Genomic DNA, 25,313 nt, shown 5'->3' on the forward strand with positions numbered 1-25,313 from the left:
GGCTTCTGGTAGTTGCACGCATCAGATTCAAAGCACTGATGCTTGCCTACAAAGCCAAGAATGGACCAGCATCATCTTACCTCAAAGATCTTATTACTCCTCGCACTGCACCTCGCTCCCTCCAATCCACTTGCACTGCCCAACTGGTCCCACCATCTCTCAGAACAAAAGGTAGGTATTCATTTAGATTCTTCTCTGTTCTGCCACCGAGGTAGTGGAATGAACTTGTTACAGGGAAGGAGGGCTCAGCACTAAAGGAGGGGGTGAGCACTGAGCTAGACCCGTTATCCAGATGGATAAAAGCAGGTCGAAGATTCAATCAGGGAGCCGGGCGGAATAATGAGCAGAAATAGGCAAAAGGAAATACCAACATGAAAACTGTCTGAAGCTGGGCACAAACCAGGGAGGTTTGACACCACACTAAATTTCCCAACACACTAACTGCTACACTAGTAGCATGTAAGCATGTAGCATGTAGTAGTATGTAAAAGGGAATAGGCGCATTAAAAGTGGTGCCGTGCATCAGCCCTAATTGCCTGCGCTGGGCTGAGCACTATAAAGAGGCATGCCAGTAACCGCGGATTTGCCTAAGCAGGCACGCACGACGTTACACTGACTGTCTTCAAGCGACGTCTTAAGACCTACCTTTTCCTGAAGCACTTAAACTAGCTCTTATCTTTCCCTGTTTCTGTATTGTTATATGTTCAAAAACAAAAAGTCTGTAACCTATTGAACTGGTGTTAATGTATTCAATGATAGAGACTTAAAGCACGTTTGTATGTTGCTCTGGATAAGAGCATCTGCCAAAAGCCAGAAATGTAAATTTAAGTATATGTCTTTATGGATATTTATGCCTCAATGGTTTGTGTTATAAGCGTAACATCACTGTCATAACATAAAGAAGTGTTAGAGCTAAAATCTGAACTACTCTGTATAGTAGTAACAGCTGGCAAAGCCATCTCCTGTAATGTGTTACACTTCATGAAATATGCAAGTCTCTCATCATTAAAAGGAGTTCTTTCTTTAGTACGCAAAGATAGACTTCTTCGACATAATCCATCTCAGTGCAGATTTCTGTAAAGTTTCTTTGTGACAATAACTAGTCTTATGAAACTGAACTATATTTGGAGCTGTGCATTGTTTTGCTTGCTTTTCTTCATTTAGGGCTTTGACTTAGTTTACATGGTAATGCACAGATGCACATACATGGAAAAAACAACATACATTTTCTTTAATTAAATAATAAAATAATAAAAATATTTATATAGAAGACAGATTGATTCACATAGTGTTTAAGTCATATTGCAGCTCCTTAATGTTTGGAAAAATCAGTTATTCTCTCAATGGGAGAGAATTAGCATTTTTATTATAATTATTTAGAATTAATTATAATTATTAGAATTATTATATACATGTTAATATATGCATTATATATTCATATAATCTGAATACTTGTTTAATTTGATGCAGTCATGGTATGAACGACTCACTGGCTTAGCAAGTCTTTTAAACCCTCTGATCAAATCACATTGACTGCAGGTTTAATTTTGTGTGGCCTATAACACAAATAATATCTGAATAAGGGTCACATGGCATCATCTCTGAGACCATAGATGAGTGGACTCGTATGAAAAGAGAGCTATTCCACTCATCATATACTGTAAAGTTCTCTCTCTATGGTGGCAAATAGAAAAGAGGTGAGGCACAGGCCTAGCTGAATGAGATGCAGAAGCACAGTCTTGTGAGCTTTTGTAGCTGATTCTTTATTAGAGAAAATAGACCTGGCTGTGAGCATAATGCTGACATAAGTGAAAAGGATGATCACTGTGAAGATTCAAGAAGCTTTATTGTCATTTCAACCACATATAGCTGACGCAGTACATAGTGAAATGAAACAACGTTTCTCCAGGACCTGGTGCTACATAAACATACAACAACAAGTTCAACACAAAACAACAAACAACACCACAGAGCTAGGACAGAAGATTGTCTTAGCCACGTAAAGTGCACAGTGTGCAGCTAGGTGCAAACAGAGCATAGACAAGACAGTGCAAAAGACAATAAATACAATAAAGACAACACAAAAGAACACAGGACACTTAGCACCGAAAAAGAAAGAAAAGAACGTGTAATGGAATGCAAGTGAAATAAAATAAGATAAAATGAAATGATGTAAAAAAAAATATATTGTGCAAAAATATTGTGCAAAAGTACAACAGCAGGTAGTACAAATAAAAATAAACATAAATATAACTATAGCAGCGGATGACAGGTAGAGGTAGTGCAAAAAGTAGTGAACAATATAAATTGTGTGTGTGTGTGCGTCCACACAGTCAAGAGAGAGAGTGTGTGTGTATATGTGTGTGAGAGAGTCAGAGAGTTGTATACAGTTCAGTCCTGAGTGAGAGAGTGTGTGTGTGTGTGTGTGTGTGTGTGTGTGTGTGTGTGAGAGTGTAGAACAGTTCAGTCCTGGTTGTTGAGGAGCCTGATGGCTTGAGGAAAGAAACTGTTACACAGTCTGGTTGTGAGGGCCCGAATGCTCCGGTACCTCTTTCCAGATGGCAGGAGGGTGAAGAGTGTATGTGAGGGGTGTGTGGGGTGTGTAAGAGTGTGTGTGAGGGGTGTGTGGGGTGTGTAAGAGTGTGTGTGAGGGGTGTGTGGGGTGTGTAAGAGTGTATGTGAGGGGTGTGTGGGGTGTGTAAGAGTGTGTGTGAGGGGTGTGTGGGGTGTGTAAGAGTGTGTGTGAGGGGTGTGTGGGGTGTGTAAGAGTGTGTGTGAGGGGTGTGTGGGGTGTGTAAGAATGTGTGTGAGGGGTGTGTGGGGTCAGCCACAATGCTGTTAGCTTTGCGGATGCAGCGTGCGGTGTAAATGTCCATGACAGAGGGGAGAGAGACTCCAGTGATCATCTCAGCTGTCCTCACTATCTGCTAAAGGGTCTTGTGATCCGAGACAGTGCAGTTCCCAAACCAGGCAGTGATGCAGCTGCTCAGGATGCTCTCGATGGTCCCTCTGTAGAACACAGTCAGGATGGGGGAAGGGAGATGGGCTTTCCTCAGCCTCCTCAGGAAGTAGAGGTGCTGCTGGGCTTTCTTGGTGATGGAGCTGGTGTTGAGTGACCAGGTGAAGTTCTCCGCCAGATGGACACCAAGGAATTTGGTGCTCTTGACGATCTCCACCGAGGATCCGTCAATGAACAGCTTGTCGACATTCAGGAAGAGGTTGTTGGCTCTGCACCAGGCTGTTAGATGTTGCACATCCTCTCTGTACGCTGACTCGTCGTTCTTGCTGATGAGACCCACAACGGTCGTGTCATCAGCGAACTTGACGATGTGGTTGGAGCTGTGCATTGCTGCACAGTCGTGAGTCAGCAGAGTGAACAGCAGTGGCCCTGAGGAGCTCCAGTGCTCAGTGTGGTGGTGCTGGAGATACTGCTCCCGATCCGGACTGACTGAGGTCTCCCAGTCAGGAAATCCAGGATCCAGTTGCAGAGAGAGGTGTTCAGGCACAGCAGACTCAGCTTCTCAATCAGCTGCTGAGGGATGAGTGTGTTGAATGCTGAACTGAAATCTATGAACAGCATTCGAACGTAGGAGTCTTTACAGTCCAGGTGTGTGAGGGCCAGATGGAGGGTTGTGGTGATGGCGTCATCCATGGAGCGGATAGGACGATACGCAAACTGCAAGGGGTCCAGCGAGGGTGGTAGCTGTGAATTGATGTGCCTCATGACGAGCCTCACGAAGCATTTCATCACAATTGGTGTGAGTGCGACGGGACGATAGTCATTGAGGCAGGAAACTGTAGACTTCTTTGGCACAGGGATGATGGTCATTGTCTTGAGGCACGTTGGGATGAAGGAGCTGCTCAGCGAGATGTTGAAGATGTCAGTGATGACATCTGCTAGCTGCTCTGCACACTCCCTGAGAACTCTGCCAGGAATGTTGTCTGGTCCAGCAGACTTCCGTGGGTTAACTCTGCATAGAGTTCTCCTCACGTCAGCTGTGGTGAGACAGAGCACTGGGTCATTAGGAGGAGGGATGGTCTTCCTCTCTGTTGTGTTGTTCTGTGCCTCAAACTGAGCGTAGAAGTCATTCAGCACATCTGGAAGGGAGGCATCACTGTCACAGGCAAGTGAAGTTGTCCTGTAGTTAGTGATCACCTGGATGCCCTGCCACATGCGCCGGGAGTCTCTGCTGTTCTGGAAGTGGCCCTGGATTCTCTGGGCATGTGCGCGCTTCGCCTCTCTGATGTCTCGGGACAGTTTGGCCTTTGCTATTTTTAAGGCCGCCCTGTCCCCTGATCTGAAGGCAGAGTCTCTCGACTTCAGGATAGCACGCACTTTCGCAGTCCACGGCTTCTGGTTGGAGCGTGTTGTGATGGTCTTGGAGATGGTCACGTCATCGATGCATTTCCCGATGTAGGGACGAACATGCTGGTGCCGTGTACTTCTCCTCCAAGTCAGTTGAGTCACCGTTGGTTGCAGCCTCCCTAACCATGTCCCAGTCAGTGCACTTGAAACAGTCCTGAAGAGCAGAGATGGCTCCTTCTGGCCAGGTTTTAACCTGTTTCAGAACCGGTTTAGAACGTCTGACGAGTGGTCTGTATGCTGTAATCAACATAACAGAGATGTGGTCTGAGTAGCCGAGGTGGGGGCGAAGCTCCGCACGATACACGCCGGGAATGTTTGTGTAAACAACATCCAGCATGTTCGTCCCTCTCGTAGCAAAGTCCACATACATCAGTATTTAGGGAGCACTGTTCTTACCGCACAGAGCTGCATTCCTGTCGGCACAAAACACGGTTAGCCCGGCTAGCTGAATGGCGGCGTCCGGAACTCTGTCGCTGAACCACGTCTCCGAGAAAACAAAGACGCAGCAGTCTCTGAACTCACGCCATGTAGTTCGCTGGAGTCGGATGTAGTCCAGTTTATTATCCAGTGAGCAGACGTTGGACAAGATGATGGAAGGGAGTGCGGGCCAGCTAGGGTTTGTTGTTAGCCTAGCACGGACACCCGCTCGTTTACCGCGCTTCCACTTCGAACACCGCTTGCGACGTCCTCTTTCCCGGCCACCGGCATCAGGCGACGCCGAGGACTGAAGGCCTGGTCTTTGCAGCAAGCCGAGTCCACGAAGTTTGCAGAGTACATCATCATGCAAGTTAGTAACTGCATGATTTCTGTACTGTAATATTGTCTGGCGGTCATATACATGAACACCACTGTCTTTGGCGTCCATGCACTTTTAATTTCACGCTAAAACAAAAAGAAAGCACCATTTAGGGTTCCAGAGTGGCCGCTGCGTGCTACTGCCGCGCCGCCATCTTGGAACACTTCAAAAAACTTCACAGGTACAAAAAAGAGGAGATCAAATCCTTGAGTCTTATTGGCCTGCCACTTGGCCACAAAAAGTTTCTCTCTCATGCAAAATGTTATCTTAAGTAACTGGCTTGGATCGGTGACTAAATCATACATGATATCTGTCACAATATTCAGTGAGCTGAAAGACTAACAGTGAGCAGAAGGCTCTGGCTACAGTGGCAAGGGCAAGAGGCATGGAGTACATTATAGTTGTGACCAGGAGGAGAACGGAATCATTGAAAAGCATGTGGGCAAACAGAATGCAAACCCTCTACCTTGTAGACCTGCTCGTAGGTGAACGACAGCTTGGAGTCTGTGATGTTGACTGTTGCCATATGCTGCAGACAAACAGAATAAAGTCTTATGAAGACTACATCTTCAAAAAACAAGTAGACATGGGTAATTACACCATAATATGCAATAATGAAGTTAAAGCTAAAAGACATTTGAAACATAGATGTAGTGTTCTTTACAACAGTCTACATTATATGGCCCAAAGAATGTGGACATCTGACCATTAAAACTCATACACAGGCCTTCCCCAAACAGTTGCCACAAAGTATGAAGCACATAATTGGTACAGACCATCTTTGTATACTGTATCATTAAGATTTTCATTCAGTGGAACCAATTGATATATCCCTGTTCCAGCATAACAATGATCATGTGCACTAAATGAGGTCAATAAAGATATGGTGTGCCAAAGGTTGGAGTGGAGGAGGATGAGTGGCCTGCTCAGAGCCATGACTTCAACTCCACTTAACACTTTTGGGATGATTTGAAACACAAACATCTTGCCAACCTTCCTTGCCATTATTATTTTTATAGCACAAAGTGGAGACTAAAGCTGAAATAAGATGTTCAATAAGTACATATAGGCAATGATGGTCAGATGTCTACAACCTTTAGTTCATGTAGCATATGTGCATGTTTCAGATAAATAACTTAAAACATTAATAAAACATACAAAATCTGCAACACCAATTCTGATATTTAAAAAAATCATTGCCATCCCTTTCAACCCTGTTACTCATTTAAGAGCAAAGTGCAGCCACTGTCAGCAAAGACACTTTGTAAAAAATGAGATAATGTTATCTGAGATTGGTTAATACATCATTTGTATAGTTGAATCTTTGCCTTTCTACATACAATGGTAAAAAATAATTTTAAAGAATAAAGTTTCATTTAGAAGAGCTAAATCTTGAAACTTGAAATGAAATCTAAATCAAGAAATCACCCATATCAGACATTTGCATTCTTAAGACATATATCAAACCTGGATTATAGGTAGAACAAACACCACAGACTTTCAGACTCTCATGTGTGCCATCTGCTGGTCTCTCAGCAAACAGAAAAGAACCTTGTATTTCTGGACTTTAGTAGTCTCCACAGGTCCAGACTACATCCCTTGTGGGTATGCAAATTGAACAAGTGTGTGCATGTGTGTGTATGTGTTTGAGCAAGTTAATAGCACAGTGATTGTTTTTAACCACAGAGGTAATTTATGATATGTAGCTAAGAAATTAACGACGTGAATTTTTTACTATGTCATAGGTTGTATAAGGAGAACGGTAATGTAAATACAGGATATGTCTTTATGGACATTTTGGTTCCATGTCTTTTGTAAAAAGCTCAAACAAGCAAGAAATGTAATACCACTGACAAGCTTTACAGCTAAAATCTGAAATACTCTGTATAATAGCAAAACTTTTAACATGAAATAACATGTTAATGTTCTTTTCTGAATACAGGTAGATCTGCTCTTAGACGAACAATAGCTTGGAGTCTGTAATGTTGATGCTGCAGAACACAATATAGTCTTATGAAGTTTCATACTACATCTTCCAAAAACAGGTAGACATGGGTGATTCCACAAATTGCAATCTGTCCTACTGATATTACATTTGCAACTATTTATTAAGTCAAGTAAGTCAAAGATAAAAGACTTAAAAGATAAAAGATGAAACATAGTTATAGGTTTCTCTACACAGCCTACATTACATGGCCAAAAGTTTGTGAACACCTGACTATCAACCCCACACAAAGGCCTTCCCCAAACCATTGCCACAAAGTTTGGAGTTCCTGTGCACTAAATGAGGTCCATAAAGATGATGTGACAAGGTTGGTGTGGAAGATCTTGAGTGGCCTGCTCAGTTCCATGGCCTCAACTCCACTGAACATTGTTGAGATGAAATGAAACACAAATGTCTTGTTACCTGTCTGACATCACTGCCAGACCTCACTGTTGCTCTAATGGTTGAATTGGCCAAATTAATTGTCCATTATTATGAGCTAAGAAATAAAAGATATGTGATCTTTTACTAAGACATTGGTTGTATAGGGAGATGTTACATTACCTGCTATTTCCCCTCATGCCCAGCCGTGGGAACCCTCGCCCAAATTCTGAGTCATTTGAACACATGCACACCAATGCTACGGCATACTGATTCAGTTTTGTTGGCCTTTTTGATTAAACTCTTTAATCTGTACAACCCTACTCATCCCTTGTTACAGGATACTTCGTCACCGATGGGACAGCGGATGAAACCCAGCTTCAGGCCTTGTTAACCCAGCAAGGACAAACCCTAGCCGCCTACCAGGAGCAACTACCGACCATCCAGACTGCCAACAATCAACTCCTCCAAATCCTAGCTAACATTACCAGGTCTCTGAGCGAATCAGTTCATATGGTGCTACCCATTAAGTTCAATGGCTTTGCAAGGTGTTCCCCTGGCAATGTGAAGACTTTTTTGCTCATCAACCGGAAATCTCCCAAAAAGATTCCACAAATGTGCTTTACTTCTTATGCTACTCACTGGGCAAGCTCTGGATTGGGCAACAGCAGTTTGGGATTGGGACCCCCAAGTATGAACCTTTTATTCACAATTTACCCAGTTGTCTCTGGACATTTTCAAACACCCTGCCAGTGGTTGTTATACACTATATTGCCAAAAGTATTCACTCACCTGCCTTGACTCGCATATGAACTTAAGTGACATCCCATTCCTAATCCATAGGGTTCAATATGACGTCGGTCCACCCTTTGCAGCTATAACAGCTTCAACTCTTCTGGGAAGGCTGTCCACAAGGTTTAGGAGTGTGTTTATGGGAATTTTTGACCATTCTTCCAGAAGCACATTTGTGAGGTCACACACTGATGTTGGACGAGAAGGCCTGGCTCTCAGTCTCCACTTTAATTCATCCCAAAGGTGTTCTATCGGGTTGAGGTCAGGACTCTGTGCAGGCCAGTCAAGTTCATCCACACCAGACTCTGTCATCCATGTCTTTATGGACCTTGCTTTGGTCACTGGTGCACAGTCATGTTGGAACAGGAAGGGGCCAGCTCCAAACTGTTCCCACAAAGTTGGGAGCATGGAATTGTCCAAAATGTCTTGGTATGCTGAAGCATTCAGAGTTCCTTTCACTGGAACTAAGGGGCCAAGCCCAGCTCCTGAAAAACAACCCCACACCATAATCCCCCCTCCACCAAACTTTACACTTGGCACAATGCAGTCAGACAAGTACCGTTCTCCTGGCAACCGCCAAACCCAGACTCGTCTATCAGATTGCCAGATGGAGAAGCGCGATTCGTCACTCCAGAGAACGCGTCTCCACTGCTCTAGAGTCCAGTGGCGGCGTGCTTTACACCACTGCATCCGACGCTTTGCATTGCACTTGGTGATGTATGGCTTGGATGCAGCTGCTCGGCCATGGAAACCCATTCCATGAAGCTCTCTGCGCACTGTTCTTGAGCTAATCTGAAGGCCACATGAAGTTTGGAGGTCTGTAGCGATTGACTCTGCAGAAAGTTGGTGACCTCTTCGCACTATGCGCCTCAGCATCCGCTGACCCCGCTCCGTCAGTTTACGTGGCCTACCACTTCGTGGCTGAGTTGCTGTCGTTCCCAAACACTTCCACGTTCTTATAATACAGCTGACAGTTGACTGTGGAATATTTAGGAGCGAGGAAATTTCACGACTGGATTTGTTGCACAGGTGGCATCCTATCACAGTTCCACGCTGGAATTCACTGAGCTCCTGAGAGCGACCCATTCTTTCACAAATGTTTGTAAAAACAGTCTGCATGCTTAGGTGCTTGATTTTATACACCTGTGGCCATGGAAGTGATTGGAACACCTGATTCTGATTATTTGGATGGGTGAGCGAATACTTTTGGCAATATAGTGTATATCAGTCCAAATGCTACACCTTCGCCAGGGCACTGATATGGCAGCAGACTATGCAGTGAAATTTCGCACACTGGCAGCACAAAGCAGCTGAAACGACCCAGGCTTCAACACCTCATGCCCGACCAAATTTGTTCCTGGCTCAGAAGGCCTTGCTCTCATACCATGTTTAATCTCCCAAGCCCAGGAACATCAGAGCCCATGCAGATAGGCCACAACTGAATCTCACCTGAAGAACACCAAGCCACCAACATCTCTAACTGTGCTGCTACTGTGGCCAAGCCAGTAATCGATGCGCCATCTGCTCAGAAAAATATAAGTTTTCACTTACCCATATAGATTTGCTGTGGTAATCTTTCTTATGATGTCTCAGCCCTAGTTGATTCTGATTCAACATAATCCACCACAAGCTTGTCCAAGAGCTCATTCTCCACCACCAACAATCACACTGTCCCACTAAAGATAACACAAGTGGATAACCAGCCAATAGGGGATGGATTCATTACTCACCAGACGGTACCCATAACACTACAGATCAGCCTCTTTCATATGTACTGTTCGTCACCTTGTCGCCAGCTAACCAAATCATCCTGGGCTTTCTCTGGCTCCAAACCCGCAATCTGCAGATCTCATTGACCAACAAAGAACTCACACACTGGCCCAATGTTTTAGGAACATCACCACCCTGCATCACCACCCTGCATTGTCAGAGTACCTCTGTGGAAAGTCCCAATATATGCCCAGGAGTTTGCAGCCCACAAGAGTATTGCGACCTGAAAGAGGTTTGTTGGTAAATCACAATTACCACCTCATCTTCCTTGGGACTGCGTTATTGAGATTCTGCCTAACTTAACACTTCCTATAGGCCAACTTTACCCATTGTTCCCTTCTGAAACCTGAGTTATGGAGGAATATATTGAGAAAGCACTGGACAGAGGCTTCTTTAGGCCCTTCTTTAGGCCCTGGTTCTTTACATCACCTGCAGCTTCTGGATTCTTCTTTGTGGAGAAAAACCTTATAAAGACGTTCATGGACTTAATGGGACAACCATTCATCACCCCATTCTCTACCATTGGTGTGAATGGCCCTAGAACAGCTTGAAGAGGCCAAAATATTCATGAAACTGGACTTACGGAGCACATATAACCTCATAAGAATACAAGAAGGGGATGAATGGAAAACAGTTTTCACAACCAGCGGTCACTATGAGTACTTGGTGATGCTCACTAATGTACCAGCAGTTTTCCAGATGTTTGTTAATGAAATCATTAAAGATCTCATTACTGTATCATACTTTACATTGGAGACATTTTAATACATTAATTAAAACACATTGAAAAGTCTGGTACTGAAATGACTACTCAATGTGAATTCCACCAACACACCATAACCTTTCTGTGGTATTTTATCAGCAACTAGGGTGTAGAAATGGTCTCCAGTGAAGTCAGTACCATGAGTGAATGGCCCACTCCTTCCATCATCATGGAATTACAATGCTTTCTGGGGTTCACAAACTTTAACAGACAATTCATTAGAGGTTCAAATTCAAATTTTATTGGTCACATACGAAATCATACACAGTACGACATGTAGTGAAATGCTTTTTTCGACTGTCTTACATAAAAAAGAAATAGTAAAAAAGAAAAGAAAAGAAAGAAAAGTTAAAGGACATGAAAAATAGGGGATATAGTTAAGAATATATAGGGAAAAGTAGGGAAAATTAAATGGTGGAAATCACAAAAGAAAATAACTTGAAAGTCAAGTGTCAGATATGCATATGCAAATATATGTCTATGCATGTATATATAAATATATATGTATATAATATAAATATATATATAATAATTATAAAAAAAATAATAATAATAGTAATATAATATATAATGTATACAAATATAAAACTGCTATATAAACTAAATATAAAAAAAAATAAAAACAAAAATATAATACACTAATATAATACAGTACAATATAGTATATATATAGTATATGTGAAAAATAAAACAATATAAGTAAATATATGTGTAGACTATAATATATAGAATGTAAAGTATATGCATATATGTAGATAAAAAGGTCAACTTTGAAATGGTCTAGCAAATGAATACAGTATGTACAGTGTGCATATGTAAGATAAATATATAAATATATTTGTAGATGTATATATAAGGCAAATATAAATGTCCAATTGAACAGGGAGTAAAGTGTCAGTGCAGTGTGCACACAAAGATGTACAGAAAAGATGTACAGTGTGAGTGTTATTGTGTGTACAGGGTAGTGCAGAGTACAAAGTAGTGCAATTATTGCATGTGCAACAATCAGATGAGGTAGAATGTTATGTCGTGTGGGGGTAAGTCCAGAAAGTCCAGATTGTAGGTGTACTGGTTGAGGGCCTGAATGGCCTGCGGGAAGAAGCTCCTCCTCATTCTCTCTGTGTTCACCTTCAAGGAATGGAAACGTTTCCCTGACCTCAACAGAGAGAAGAGTCCATTGTTGGGATGACTGAGGTCCTTCATAATCTTCCTGGCTTTGGTCCAGCACCGCTTGCTGTATATAGTGTCCAGGTCAGGAAGCTCGGTGCGGATGGTTACAGTACATGTAACCATCTCACAGCTTTGCTTTGAGGAAATCCAAAAAAGCTACAATGGTCAGAGGCAGCTCATCTGGCCTTTGAATAACTAAAGTGCCACTTCACTACCACACCCATTCTACAACACTCCGACCCAGATCGCCTGTTCACAGTGGAAGTGGATGCCTCCTGTTGCAGGAGAGGGGTCATGCTTTCTCAATCCATGGAGACCCCAAAAAACATTGGCCACTCACTGGCCATAAGTATATACAGAGCACCAGGTGACTTAACCCACGCCAAGCACGCTAGACCCTATTCTTCACCAGCTTTAACTTTGTCATTACCTACCATCCTTGGTCAAAGAAATAGATTCTGAACCCATCCTGCACCCCTGCATCATTCTAGCTACTATATGCTGGGATATAATGGAGGAAATTCGTCAAACTAAACAGGCCGAGGAACCACCTGCCAAATGTCCCCTAACACGAAAATATGTATCAACTGCCCTATGCCAGCGAATCATGGAGTGGGTTCACACCGCTCACAGTACTGGACACCCAGGTGTTCAGTGAACTACACAACTTCTCTACAATGTTTTTCGGTGGCCCTCCCTAGCCACTGATGTTAATACTTATTGGGATGCCTGTCCCACTTCCGCCCAAGTCCATAGCCCCTGTCAGTTACCGGCAGGTCTCCTAGAATCTCTCCCTGTATCCTGACGCCCATGAGCACATCTGCCAGTGAATTTTGTCAATGATCTCCGCACTTCTCACTGGTTCCCTTTCGAGAGAACTCAATGCTGCATCATGACTGACACTATGGGAACACTTTATTGAGTAAGTTGTGTCTGAAGCTCTGTGTGCACACATGCCAATTTAAAGGCTCAGATAGGACACGTGACAAAGGGAATACATGCCAATAAGTCCATAAAAGGGCATCTACATCACATTACTCCAGCTTCTTTGTCTTCAGGAAGCTCTCTGTGTATGTGTGTCGATTGTTTGTCTGGCCTGTGTAGACTAGGGAAAAAGAAGATATTTAAAAGATATTATATATAAGAAATGTTATGGCGAGCAAGAATTTTAAGGTGTATGAGGTGTATACATCGGTGCCCCCATTTTATCATGGAGACCGACACACATGACGTTTGTTTGGGAGAAGAGCATGCTCCGGTTGGCTCTTGAGAGAGCTGGCTGTGTGCATTGCAAGAGGCTTCCTCTCCATAAGCTTCCATCCTGCTTAGCTGTATTTTCTGGCCAAGTTTCTGTGCCTCGTGGCTCTGGTCCCACGTCAGCTGAAGAGGAGTTCACAGGTTAGTTGGCAGAAGCAGAACAAGAGACAGTTCTTTCCCTTTCTCTTGTCCTCTCCCTGACGCCGATATCCCCGCTTTGGTTTCAGAAGCTTGCACTTGCACTGCATGAAAAGTGTGATTTACGTCAGTTAATGACACTGTAAATTGCCACAGAATTTCAGGTTAACGACTGTTCACAGGAATGTGCAGGCAGCACAGATAATTGTTGGGAACTGCCAAAAATTGACGTGGAATAGGCTTGGCAGTTGACCCCCCCGTGTTCCTATCACCTTGGCCTGGGTTTAGCTTTCATATGTAAATGACTACAGTGAGCTATACAAATGCAAACCAGGGTAGTGTGGGGAGGGGTGACTCTTCCATGTTAATCAGTTATTTTCCATGTTAATCAGTTTTTGTCCTGACCAGCCTAACCAGTTTTAAAAACTGTTTTTATTTCTGCAATGTCGTGGCTGACAGCTCCGCTTATACAGAGATCTCATTCAATGAAAGTTCTGCGCATTATTAATATTAGCTGGTATTTTGTTGTTCCCAAGAAAGACAATTTTGGACCTGCAGCTTTGAACTGTGCACTGAAGATGTTCAAGTTCAAGATGCTGTTTCAACCCGGGAGGCATGGGTTGTGTTGTGTGTCCTGTCCTGTGTTTTGTGCTTGCCTCTGCAGATGGTCCACTCTGCATTCCAGCCCGGGCTTTCCAGATGATCTAGCTACTCCACCTCCAAATAGGAATGGCGACCCTATAAAGCCAGGATGGAGGCCAGCTCTGGCAGCTTTTTGCTCATTAGAATCTGGTGGTTGTGTTCTGTATCATGGTTTTGCTGTTGCTTTTGCTAATCCGGTCTGATCCTTGCCTGTCTTGACATTGAGTTTGATCCATGCCCTATTTTTGTGTTGGTTGCCTCGGTCGTATATATATTTTTGTAAATATTGCTACTTTGTATATCTAACCGGTAGTAGGGGTGTGTGCCATTTTTGTTGGGGAGTGGGTATTTTTGTCTCTGTTTTCTCAGTAGGGAGTTTAAGGAAGGTAAATGTCTTTGTTGTTTTTTCTGTGTAGGTTAGCTAGCTTCTACCCAGAGGGTTTCTGTTTGTTATTTTGGCCTTGGTCCACCCTGAAGTCCTCTCCGGTTCACTGTATGGTGTATGTATATCGCTACATTTATAATATATCCACTTTATTTCACCACTGTCTGTGTGTCGTTACTCTCCCTATGTCTGGTCCATCCCATACATATATATGTTAAACCCCGTGCCATTTCTCACGCTGTGCGTCCCAACCCTAGACTGGGTCGTAACAGAATTGGGGGCTCGTCCGGGATCGGAATAGGGGGAGGTTTTTTTTTTTTTGGCGCTTCCAGTTTTTTTTGTTTTTTCTTTTTTCCAGTATTCCGCAGGTTGAGTGCTCCTTTTTCCCTTCGCTTGATTAATACTGCGGCTAGGTCGGTATTCAGAGTATGGCAGCATTTGATTTGGTTACATTTACATTGTGTCTGACCTTAGAGGAATTTGATAAGTGTTGGAAAGACCATTTGCTACTTATAGCCGACTTCTTTCATATTTCGGTTCCGTGGGCCAATAGTAAGAAGGAGGTTAAAGCTGTGCTGTATGAGGCATTAGTGGAGCAGCAGATCTTACCTGAATAGGAGGTGCTTCCAGGTGTCACTACTCGGCCACCTCAGGCTTCTGGCGCTGCAGGTGCCAATCCGGAGCCTGGAGGTTGGTGGGTTGATGAAGCCTACTTTGAGCAGCCTCGGATCTGCTCATTAGATCCCGGAATGCAGATGGCTCTGAAAGAGCTGGAAATAAAGTGGCAGGAATATCAGTTGCAGTTGCTGCGCGTTCGGGAGAAGGAGTTGGATGCGGAAGGGAGGAAGCTCAACATGGCTGTTCCGCATTGGACGCCAGTGCCCCTTCCACGGAAATTCTGCCCTCCGGCAGCAGCATCCCCTACTCCCGCCGGGGCTGATGTCTCCAGCGCACCAGCGTCACCACTTGCTCTGCTCCCAACCTCACCGGTAAGCTATCCTGCTTTTGATGTTAGCCGACATGTTGGTTTAGTCCCTGTATTTAGAGAAGACGAAGTTGATGCTTATTTTTCTGTGTTTGGGCGAATAGCCACAACGTTAAACTGGCCTAGAAGTTTGTCGACACTGTTATTGCAATGTAAATTGTCAGGAAAAGCACAAGAAGCCTGCTCAGCTCTCTGAGTCTGGAATATGAAGTTGTTAAGGCTACTGTTCTTTGCGCATATGAGCGTGTGCCTGAAGCTTACAGGCAGAGTTTTAGAAACTCTGGTAAAGAAGACCGCCAAACCTATGTTGAGTTCGCTCGCGAGAAATCCACCCTGTTTGAGAAATGGTGTTCGGCGAGTGGTGTGTGCACCTTTGAACAGCTTAAAGAGCTGATTTTGCTGGAAGAATTCAAGTCCTGTCTTCCCAACCAGCTAGTAGTGTATTTGAATGAGCAGAAGATTGATGTACTGTCTAAAGCCGCTGTACTGGCTGAGTTTGTACTGACGCATAAAACTGTGTTTACTGCCCCTTCCCCTCGTAAAGACCTGTCATTGTGCTCATTAAAGAGTAAACCTTCACAGACTCGCACATCCACTGGTTCACCTTCAGACATTCGTGAATGTTTTTATTGCCATGAACAAGGACATTTAATTGCTACGTGTCCCATGTTAAAACGTAAAAGTACAAGACAGCAAGCTCCAATCAAGAAGGTTAACGCCGTGGATGTATTTTCAGTTTCTGCACCCAGTCCTACTGTGGAGCCTATATTTGAATCATTTGTTTCTTCCGGCCAGGTGTCATTAGGTGTTGGTGACGTGAAGCATCATGTTAAGATACTGAGAGACACTGGTTCTGCTCAGTCTTTTGTATTAGAGAGTGTATTACCCTTTTCAGAAGCGTCATATGCAGGCAGTGATGTATTCAAGGCATTGAACTGACTGTAATTCGTGTGCCTCTACACAATGAGTATTTGGAAACTGATGGTTTCTTAGGTCTGGTCAAGGTTGCTGTTCGTTCAGCTCTTCCGGTCAGCGGTGTTTACCTCATTCTGGGTAATGATATAGCTGGCAGCAAAATGTATTCCTTACCTGAAGTGGTGTCAGAGCCTGTGAATAACAATCCCGATGTTGCTGTCCAGTATCCTTCTGTGTTCCCTACTTGCGTGCCCAGCGGACAATGTTGGGTGATGTGGTAGACTTGTCTGATTCTTTCTTATGTCGTGAGGAGGATTTGATAGAAAATGTCTCTAAACCTTCTGCAGATGTATCACCTAAAGATAACAGCAGTGTTATTAATGTATCAGATGTTGAAGTGCCAACATCACGTGACCAGCTAGTTGCTGCTCAAAGGGCAGACCCCTCTTTGGCTCACTGTTTTGAATCTGTCGTGGAGAAATCTGCATTGATGAACTATCCTGTTGCTTATTGTATTGAGAATCAGGTTTTAATGAGGAAATGGTCCCCTGCCAGTCATACAGATGGTCGACTGGATGTGTTCCAGGTGGTAGTTCCCTGTTCCCTTATAAACAAGGTTTTAAACTTGGCTCATGACCATACCTGCTCTGGACATGCAGGGGTTCGGAAAAATTACTTGCGGGCATTGAAGTATTTTGTTTGGCCAGGCATGAAGGGTGATGTAGCATGTTATTGCCAAACCTGTCACACACTTCAGGTAGTAGGTAAACATAATCAGATCATCCCACCTGCACCACTACAGCCTATTTCTATTCAGACTGAGCCCTTTGAGCATATAATAGTGGATTGTGTTGGTCCCCTACCAAAGACCCGTTCTGGCAATTGTTATTTGCTGACACTTGTGTGCTGCTACTCATTTCCCAGAGGCCATTCCAATGCGTACTCTTAAAAAATGATTCCATACTGGGACAGACATTGACCGCCGTGTGGTGGCATGGGTATTGACATTCCCATAGCATCAGGCATGATGCAGCGTTGAGTTCCCTCAAATGGGAGCCTTTAAATTTGCGTGTGTGCACAGAGATTCAGACACACAGAGAAACATCCTCAATGAAGTGTTCCCATAGCGTCAGTCATAACGCAGCATCTCATTCCCTTCTCAGGGAACCGGGTTACATACATAGCCAGGTGTAATTTACTGCTATCCTTGTAGCAGTGGATTGGTTGTCAAACACATGCAAGCTCATTCCACTGAATAAAATCCCCCACAGCCATGGAAACAGACACAGTCTTATTTGAACACGTCTTTCATTCTTATGTCATTCCAGGGAATGTAGTCTCCAATCGGCAGGTGCAGTTCACTTCACATGTGTGGAGAGCATTTTGCAACAAACTGGGCATCAGCAATCTCACCTCCAGCTACCACCCTCAATCAAACGAGCAGGTGGAACACCTTTCCCCAAGAACTGGGACAATACCTACATACCTACTATAGCAGGGAACAATAGCGGTGGAGCAAATTCCTCCGTTGGGCAGAATATGCGCAGAACTCCCTCACTAGTACCTCATCTGGTCTCACCCCATTCCAATGTGTACTAGGCTACTAGCCCTCTATGTACCCATGGTCAAGGGATCCTTCGAATATAGCTACAGTGGATGTCTAGTTTCACCGGAGCTGAGAGGTATGGGAGAGCACTCATGTACACCTCGAGCAGTTTGCACACCTGAAATACCAGCCATTACAAAGAGTTTGGCTGTCCAGCAAGAACCTATGCCTCAAACTCCCATTTTGTAAGCCTAGTTCCCTTTATGTTGACCCATTCAAAATCCTCCAAAAAGTAAACCCAGTGACATACCGATGGAGCCCCTGCCTATATGCCTATATTCCATTATCAACTCCAGAAGAAGGAGATAACTGCAATAACTTGTGAACTGGGAAGGATACAGGCCAGAGGAACAATCATGGGTCAACCCCAATGACATATTAGATCTGTCCTTAATTGCCGAATTCCACCAGGCACATCCTGATGGCCAACTCACAGACCTTGAGGCTGACCAAGAAGGAGAACACTGGGAGGTGTTCCTAGGGGGGATTCTGTTACAACATTCCCCGCTATTTTCCCTCATAGCCAGCAGAATGAACCCTCAGCAGAATTCAGAGACTTCCAAAGTGTCACTTCTGCCATCCTACATATGGTATTACGGACATTTAAACATTCACACGCCAATGTTATGGCACACAGTATCAATTGTGTTCCACTATGTACCGAGCCTTGCATTATGGCCATTGTTTGACATTGTGTATATCTTATTTTCTGTTACTTAGATTATAGCTCTTTTTTGGATTTGGCCTTTTGGTTTGTTTGCTCTGCTGACTGTTTCTTTCAAGTCTTTGGTTGTTCATCTCTTGTCTGTTTTTATGTTTTGCCTCTGCCTGTCGATTCTTCTTTGCTTGCCTTCTTGATTAAACTCTTTACACCACACATGGACCCTACTCATCCTTAGTTACAGGAGAACAGTAATGTAAATACAGTATATGACTTTACGGACATTAATGCCTCAATGTTTGGTGATATAAGCTGAAACAAGCAACAGATGCAATAGCACTAACATTGCATATAGAAGTGTTACAGCAAAAATCTGAACAACTCTGTGTAATAGTAACAGCTTCATGAAATAAGTCACTATGTGCTAGTAGACACAAGAATCATTGAAAAGAATTCTTCCTTTACTAGGAAAGGATAAATTTCTTTGACATAATCCATTTCAGTGCAGATATCTGTAAAGTTTATTTGTAACAATAACTATTGTTATAAAACTTAACTGAATTTGAATCTATACGTTATTTTGCTTCCTTTTCTTTATTTACAGCTTTGATTTTCTCCAACTGAAAAAAGAAATGCTTGGAAAATAAAATACATTTCCTTTGATTATCTTACACAACAGCTGTCATGCATTGAATTTTTAATGCACGAGTAAAATGTTTGGAGAGAAGACAGGTTGATCCACATGGTGTAATTTAAGTTATACTGCAGCTCCTTTATTCTTTGGAAACATTCTAATCAGTGATTCTCTCAATGGGATCTGGTATTTTAGGGTACATGAGCATGACGTGAATATGGGAAAACTTTCAACATATGAAATAACATGTTAATGTTCTTTTCTGAATACGTTTTTACTTCGATGTAATCTGATAGTCATGGTATGAGTGATTCACTGGCTTATAAGTCTTTTTGCCTCTCTGATCAAACCACATTGACTACAGGTTTAATTTTGTGTGGGCTATAACAAAAATAATATATGAATATGGGTCGCACGGCATCATCTCTGAGACCATAGATGAGTGGACTCAGGCAGCGGGGAAGAATCAAGACAATGAGAAAATTCAGATAGCGTAAATGTATGAAAAGAGAGCTATTGCTTCCACTCAGCATGTAAAGTGCTCTTTCTATGATGCCAAATAGAAAAGAGGTGAGGCACAGGCCTAGCTGAATGAGGTGCAGAAGCACAGTCTTATGAGCTTTTGTAGCTGATTCTTTATTAGATGAAATAGACCTGGCTGTGATCATAATGCTGACATAAGTGAAAAGGATGATCACTGTCACAGATACAAAAATAAGAAGATCAAATCCTTGAGTCTTATCGGCCTGCCACTTGGCCACAAAAAGTTTCTCTCTCGTGCAAAATGTTATCTTAAGTAAATGGCTCGTATCAGTGACTAAATCAAACATGATATCTGTAACAATATTCAGGGAGCTGACAAACCAAATGATTACTAGACCAATGCCTGTGCTTTTCTGTGTGGCGATAGTGCAGTGCCTCAGAGGGAAGCAAATAGCCACATAACGCTCCAGTGACATCAGAGCCAGGGTCAAAGGAGCATTCTGGAAGGTACAAGAAGAGATAAAGACTAACAGTGAGCAGAAGGCTCTGGCTACAGTGGCAAGGGCAAGAGACATAGAGTACATTATAGTTGTGACCATGAGGAGGAAAGAATCGTTGAAAAGCATGTGGGCAAACAGAATGTACCGGGGTGTTTCATGGAACACAGACTTACTTCCTAAAGCAAAAAGCATGATTCCATTTACATAAACAAAAAACAGAGACATCAAAACTGCCACCGCAATTTTAGTCACAGTGGTAGCATCAAAGTCCACCTTGTAGACCTGCTCGTAGGTGAACGACAGCTTGGAGTCTGTGATGTTGATTGTTGCCATATGCTGCAGACAAACAATAAAGTCTTATGAAGACTACATCTTCAAAAAACAAGTAGACATGGGTAATTACACCATAATATGCAATAATGAAGTTAAAGCTAAAAGACATTGGAACATATATGTAGTGTTCTGTACAACAGCCTACATTATATGGCCAAAAGAATGTGGACATCTGACCATTAAAACTCATACACAGGCCTTCCCCAAACAGTTGCCACAAAGTATGAAGCACATAATTGGTACAGACCATCTTTGTATAATGTATCATTAAGATTTTCATTCCTGTTCCAGCATGACAATGATCATGTGCACTAAATGGGGTCCATAAAGACATGGTGTGCCAAGGTTGGTGTGGAAGATGTTGAGTAAGAGATGTTCAATAAGCACATACAGGCATGAATGATCAGGTGTCCACAACCTTTTGTCAATATAGCATATGTGCATGTTTCAGATAAATAACTTAAAACATTAATAAAACATACAAAATCTACAAAACCAATTCTGCTATTTAAAAAACAATCATTGCCATCCCTTTCAACCTTGTTCCTCATTTAAGAGCAAAGTGCAGCCACTGTCAGCAAAGACACCTTGTAAAAAATGAGATATTGTTATCTAAGATGGGTTAACACGTCTTTTGAATAGTTGAATCCTTACATTTCTACATACAGTGGTAAAATATTATTTTAAAGAATGGAGTTTAATTTTAAAGAGGTAAATCTTGAAACTTGAAATAGAATTCCAAAACATAAAATGACCCATATAAGACATTTGCATTTCTATGTCTGAAAGACATATATCAAACCTGGATTTAGATAGAAAAAACACCACAGACTTTCAGACTCTCATGTGTGCCAGCTGCCGGTCTCTCAGCAAAAAGAAAAGAACCTTGCATTTCTGGACTTTTGTAGCCTCCACAGGTCCAGACTACATCCCTTGTGGGTGTATAAATTGAACAAGTGTGTGCATGTGTGTGTGTGTATGTGTGTCAGCAAGTTAATAGTACAGTGATTGTTTTAACCACAGAGGTAATTTATGATATGTAGCTAAGCTAAGCTACATGAATTATTACTACGTCATGGACATTTTTGTTCCATGTTTTTGTAAAACATTCAAACAAGCAACAAATGTAATATCACTGACACTGCATACACAAGCTTTATAGCTAAAATCTGAAATACTCTGTATAGTAGCTAAACCTTTAACATATGAAATAACATGTTAATGTTCTTTTCTGAATACGAGTAGATCTGCTCGTAGATGAACAACAGCTTTGAGTCTTCAATGTTGATTGTTGCCAAATGCTGCAGAACAGAATAAAGTCTTATGAAGTTATATACTACATCTTCCAGAAACAGGTAGACATGGGTGATACCACAAATTGTAATTTGTGTCCTACTTACATTTGTAACTATTTATTAAATCAAGTAAGTCAAAGATAAAAGACATTTGAAACATTGTTATAGTGTTCTCTACACAGCCTACATTACATGGCCAAAAGTGTGTGGACACTTGACCATCAACCCCTCACAAAGACCTTCCCCAAACCATTGCCACAAAGTTTGAAGCACATAATTGGTACAGACCATCTTTGTATGCTGTGTAATTAAGATTTTCATTCACTGGAACAAAGTAACATAACCCTGTTCCAGCATGACAATGCTCCTGTGCACTAAATGCGGTCCATAAAGAAATGGTGTGCCAAGGCTGGTGTGGAAGATCTTGAGTGGCCTGCTCAGTTCCATGACCTCAACTCCACTGAACATTGTTGAGATGAACGGAAACACAAACATCCTGCCAGACGTCACTGTTGCTCTAATGGTTGAATAGGCCAAGTTAATTGTCCATTATTATGAGCCCAGAAAAATTAAAGACATGTGAACTTTTACTAAGACATTGGTTGTATAGGGAGATGTTACAACATTGCCTGCTATTTCTCCTCACGCCCAGCAAAGGAAATCCTCGCCCGAATTCTGAGACTTGCGAAGTATCACTTCTGCCATCCTACTTCTGGCATTACTGACATTTAAACATGTGCACACCAACGCTATGGCACAGAATATTGGTTGTGTTCCACTATGTACCGAGTCTTGCATTATGGCCATTGTTTGCTATTGTGTATAACCTTTTTTCTGTTTCTTAGAGTACAGCTGTTTTTTGGACTTGCCCTTTTGGTTTGTTTGCTCCTCTGCCTGTTTCTTCTGTTTTTTCATCTTCTGCTTTCCTTTTCATCTTCTTGTTTTTACGTTTTTGCCTCTGCCTGCTGATTCTGCTTTGTTTGCCTTCTTGATTAAACTCTTTATACCACACATGGACCCTACTCATCCTTAGTTACAGAAGAACAGTAATATAAATGCAGTATATGTCTTTACGGACATTAATGCCATAATTTTTGGTGATATAAGCTCAAACAAGAAACAGATGCAATAGCACTAACATTGCATACAGAAGTGTTACAGCTAAAATCTGAACTTATCACTAAAATACTAACAGCTGGCAAAGCCATCTCCAGTAATGTTACACTTCATGAAATATGCAAATCACTATGTGCTAATAGACACGAATCATTGAAAAGAGTTCTTCCTTTAGTAAGCAAACATGATTTTTTTTACATAATACAACTCAATTCAGATTTCTGTAAAGTTTCTTTGGGACAATAACTACTGTTTTAAAACTTAACTGAACTTGAATCTATACATTATTTTGCTTCCTTTTCTTCATTAACAACTTTGATTTTCTCTAATGGGAAAAAAAATGCATGGAAAATGAAATACATTTCATTGATTATCTTAGACAACATATGTCATGCTCTTAAATTTTTAATGCATGAATATTGTAAAACGTTTGGAGAGAAGACAGGTTGATCCACATGGTGTAATTTAAGTTGTATTATTGCAGCTCCTTCTTTATTGTTTGGGAGCATTATAATCAGTGATTCTCTCAATGGGATCTGGCATTTTAGGGTACATGAGCATGATGTGAATATGGGAAAACTTTCAACATATAAAATAACATGTTTATGTTCTTTTCTGAATACGTTTTACTTCGATGTAATCTGATAGTCATGGTATGAGTGATTCACTGGCTTAGCAAGACTTTTTGCCCCTTTGATCAAACCACATTAACTGCAGGTTTAATTTTGTGTGGGCTATAACACAAATAATATTTGAATAAGGGTCGCACGGCATCATCTCTGAGACCATAGATGAGTGGACTCAGGCAGCGGGGAAGAATCAAGACAATGAGAAAATTCAGATAGCGTAAATGTATGAAAAGAGAGCTACTACTCCCAGTCATCATATAAAGTGTTCTCTCTATGGTGGCATAAAGAAAAGAGGTGAGGCACAGGCCTAGCTGAATGAGGTGCAGAAGCACAGTCTTATGAGCTTTTGTAGCTGATTCTTTATTAGATGAAATAGACCTGGCTGTGATCATAATGCTGACATAAGTGAAAAGGATGATCACTGTCACAGATACAAAAAAGAGGAGATCAAATCCTTGAGTCTTATCGGCCTGCCACTTGGCCACAAAAAGTTTCTCTCTCGTGCAAAATGTTATCTTAAGTAACTGGCTTGGATCAGTGACTAAATCAAACATGATATCTGTAACAATATTCAGGGAGCTGACAAACCAAATGATTACTAGAGCAATGCCTGTGCTTTTCTGTGTGGCGACAGTGCAATGCCTCAGAGGGAAGCAGATAGCCACATAACGCTCCAGTGACATCAGAGCCAGGGTCAAAGGAGCATTCTGGAAAGTGCAAGTGGAGATCAAAACTAATAGTGAGCAGAAGGCTCTGGCTACATTGGCAAGGGCAAGAGACATAGAGTACATTATAGTTGTGACCAGGAGGAGGATGGAATCATTGAAAAGCATGTGGGCAAACAGAATGTACCGGGGTGTTTCATGGAACACAGACTTACTTCCTAAAGCAAAAAGCATGATTCCATTTACATAAACAAAAAACAGAGACATCAAAACTGCCACCGCAATTTTAGTCACAGTGGTAGCATCAAAGTCCACCTTGTAGACCTGCTCGTAGGTGAACGACAGCTTGGAGTCTGTGATGTTGATTGTTGCCATATGCTGCAGACAAACAATAAAGTCTTATGAAGTTTCATACTACATCTTCAAAAAACAAGTAGACATGGGTAATTACACCACAACATGCAATAATGAAGTTAAAGCTAAAAGACATTGGAACATATATGTAGTGTTCTGTACAACAGCCTACATTAAATGGCCAAAAGAATGTGGACATCTGACCATTAAAACTCATATACAGGCCTTTCCCAATCAGTTGCCACAAAGTATGAAGCACATAATTGGTACAGACCATCTTTGTATAATGTATCATTAAGATTTTCATTCCTGTTCCAGCATGACAATGATCATGTGCACTAAATGGGGTCCATAAAGACATGGTGTGCCAAGGTTGGTGTGGAAGATGTTGAGTAAGAGATGTTCAATAAGCACATACAGGCATGAATGATCAGGTGTCCACAACCTTTTGTCAATATAGCATATGTGCATGTTTCAGATAAATAACTTAAAACATTAATAAAACATACAAAATCTACAAAACCAATTCTGCTATTTAAAAAAACAATCATTGCCATCCCTTTCAACCTTGTTCCTCATTTAAGAGCAAAGTGCAGCCACTGTCAGCAAAGACACCTTGTAAAAAATGAGATATTGTTATCTAAGATGGGTTAACACGTCTTTTGAATAGTTGAATCCTTACATTTCTACATA

The 25,313-nt window shown here is 42.1% G+C and overlaps 2 protein-coding genes and 1 pseudogene across 2 annotated transcripts; all 3 read right to left on the minus strand.

Moving 5' to 3' along the window:
* Nucleotides 1-1,519: 1,519 nt before the first annotated feature.
* Nucleotides 1,520-10,612, minus strand: LOC131368740 (uncharacterized; annotated as a pseudogene).
* Nucleotides 10,613-19,589: 8,977 nt separating this feature from the next.
* On the minus strand, nucleotides 19,590-20,561 carry LOC131368741 (odorant receptor 131-2-like). Its single transcript, XM_058414824.1, has one exon. It carries the CDS (start codon nucleotides 20,559-20,561, stop codon nucleotides 19,590-19,592), a length of 972 nt encoding a protein of 323 aa, XP_058270807.1.
* A 3,108-nt stretch (nucleotides 20,562-23,669) lies between these two features.
* On the minus strand, nucleotides 23,670-24,641 carry LOC131368742 (odorant receptor 131-2-like). The gene has a single exon (XM_058414825.1). The coding sequence runs from the start codon at nucleotides 24,639-24,641 to the stop codon at nucleotides 23,670-23,672; it is 972 nt and encodes a 323-aa protein (XP_058270808.1).
* Nucleotides 24,642-25,313: the final 672 nt, after the last annotated feature.

This window comes from Hemibagrus wyckioides, linkage group LG18 (genome assembly GCF_019097595.1).
Source record: "Hemibagrus wyckioides isolate EC202008001 linkage group LG18, SWU_Hwy_1.0, whole genome shotgun sequence".
Lineage (NCBI taxonomy): Eukaryota > Metazoa > Chordata > Actinopteri > Siluriformes > Bagridae > Hemibagrus > Hemibagrus wyckioides.

Coding starts and splice junctions, on each gene's coding strand:
- LOC131368742 (XM_058414825.1), bottom strand. CDS start 24,641: ATGGCAACAATCAACATCACAGACTCCAAGCTGTCGTTCACCTACGAG.
- LOC131368741 (XM_058414824.1), bottom strand. CDS start 20,561: ATGGCAACAATCAACATCACAGACTCCAAGCTGTCGTTCACCTACGAG.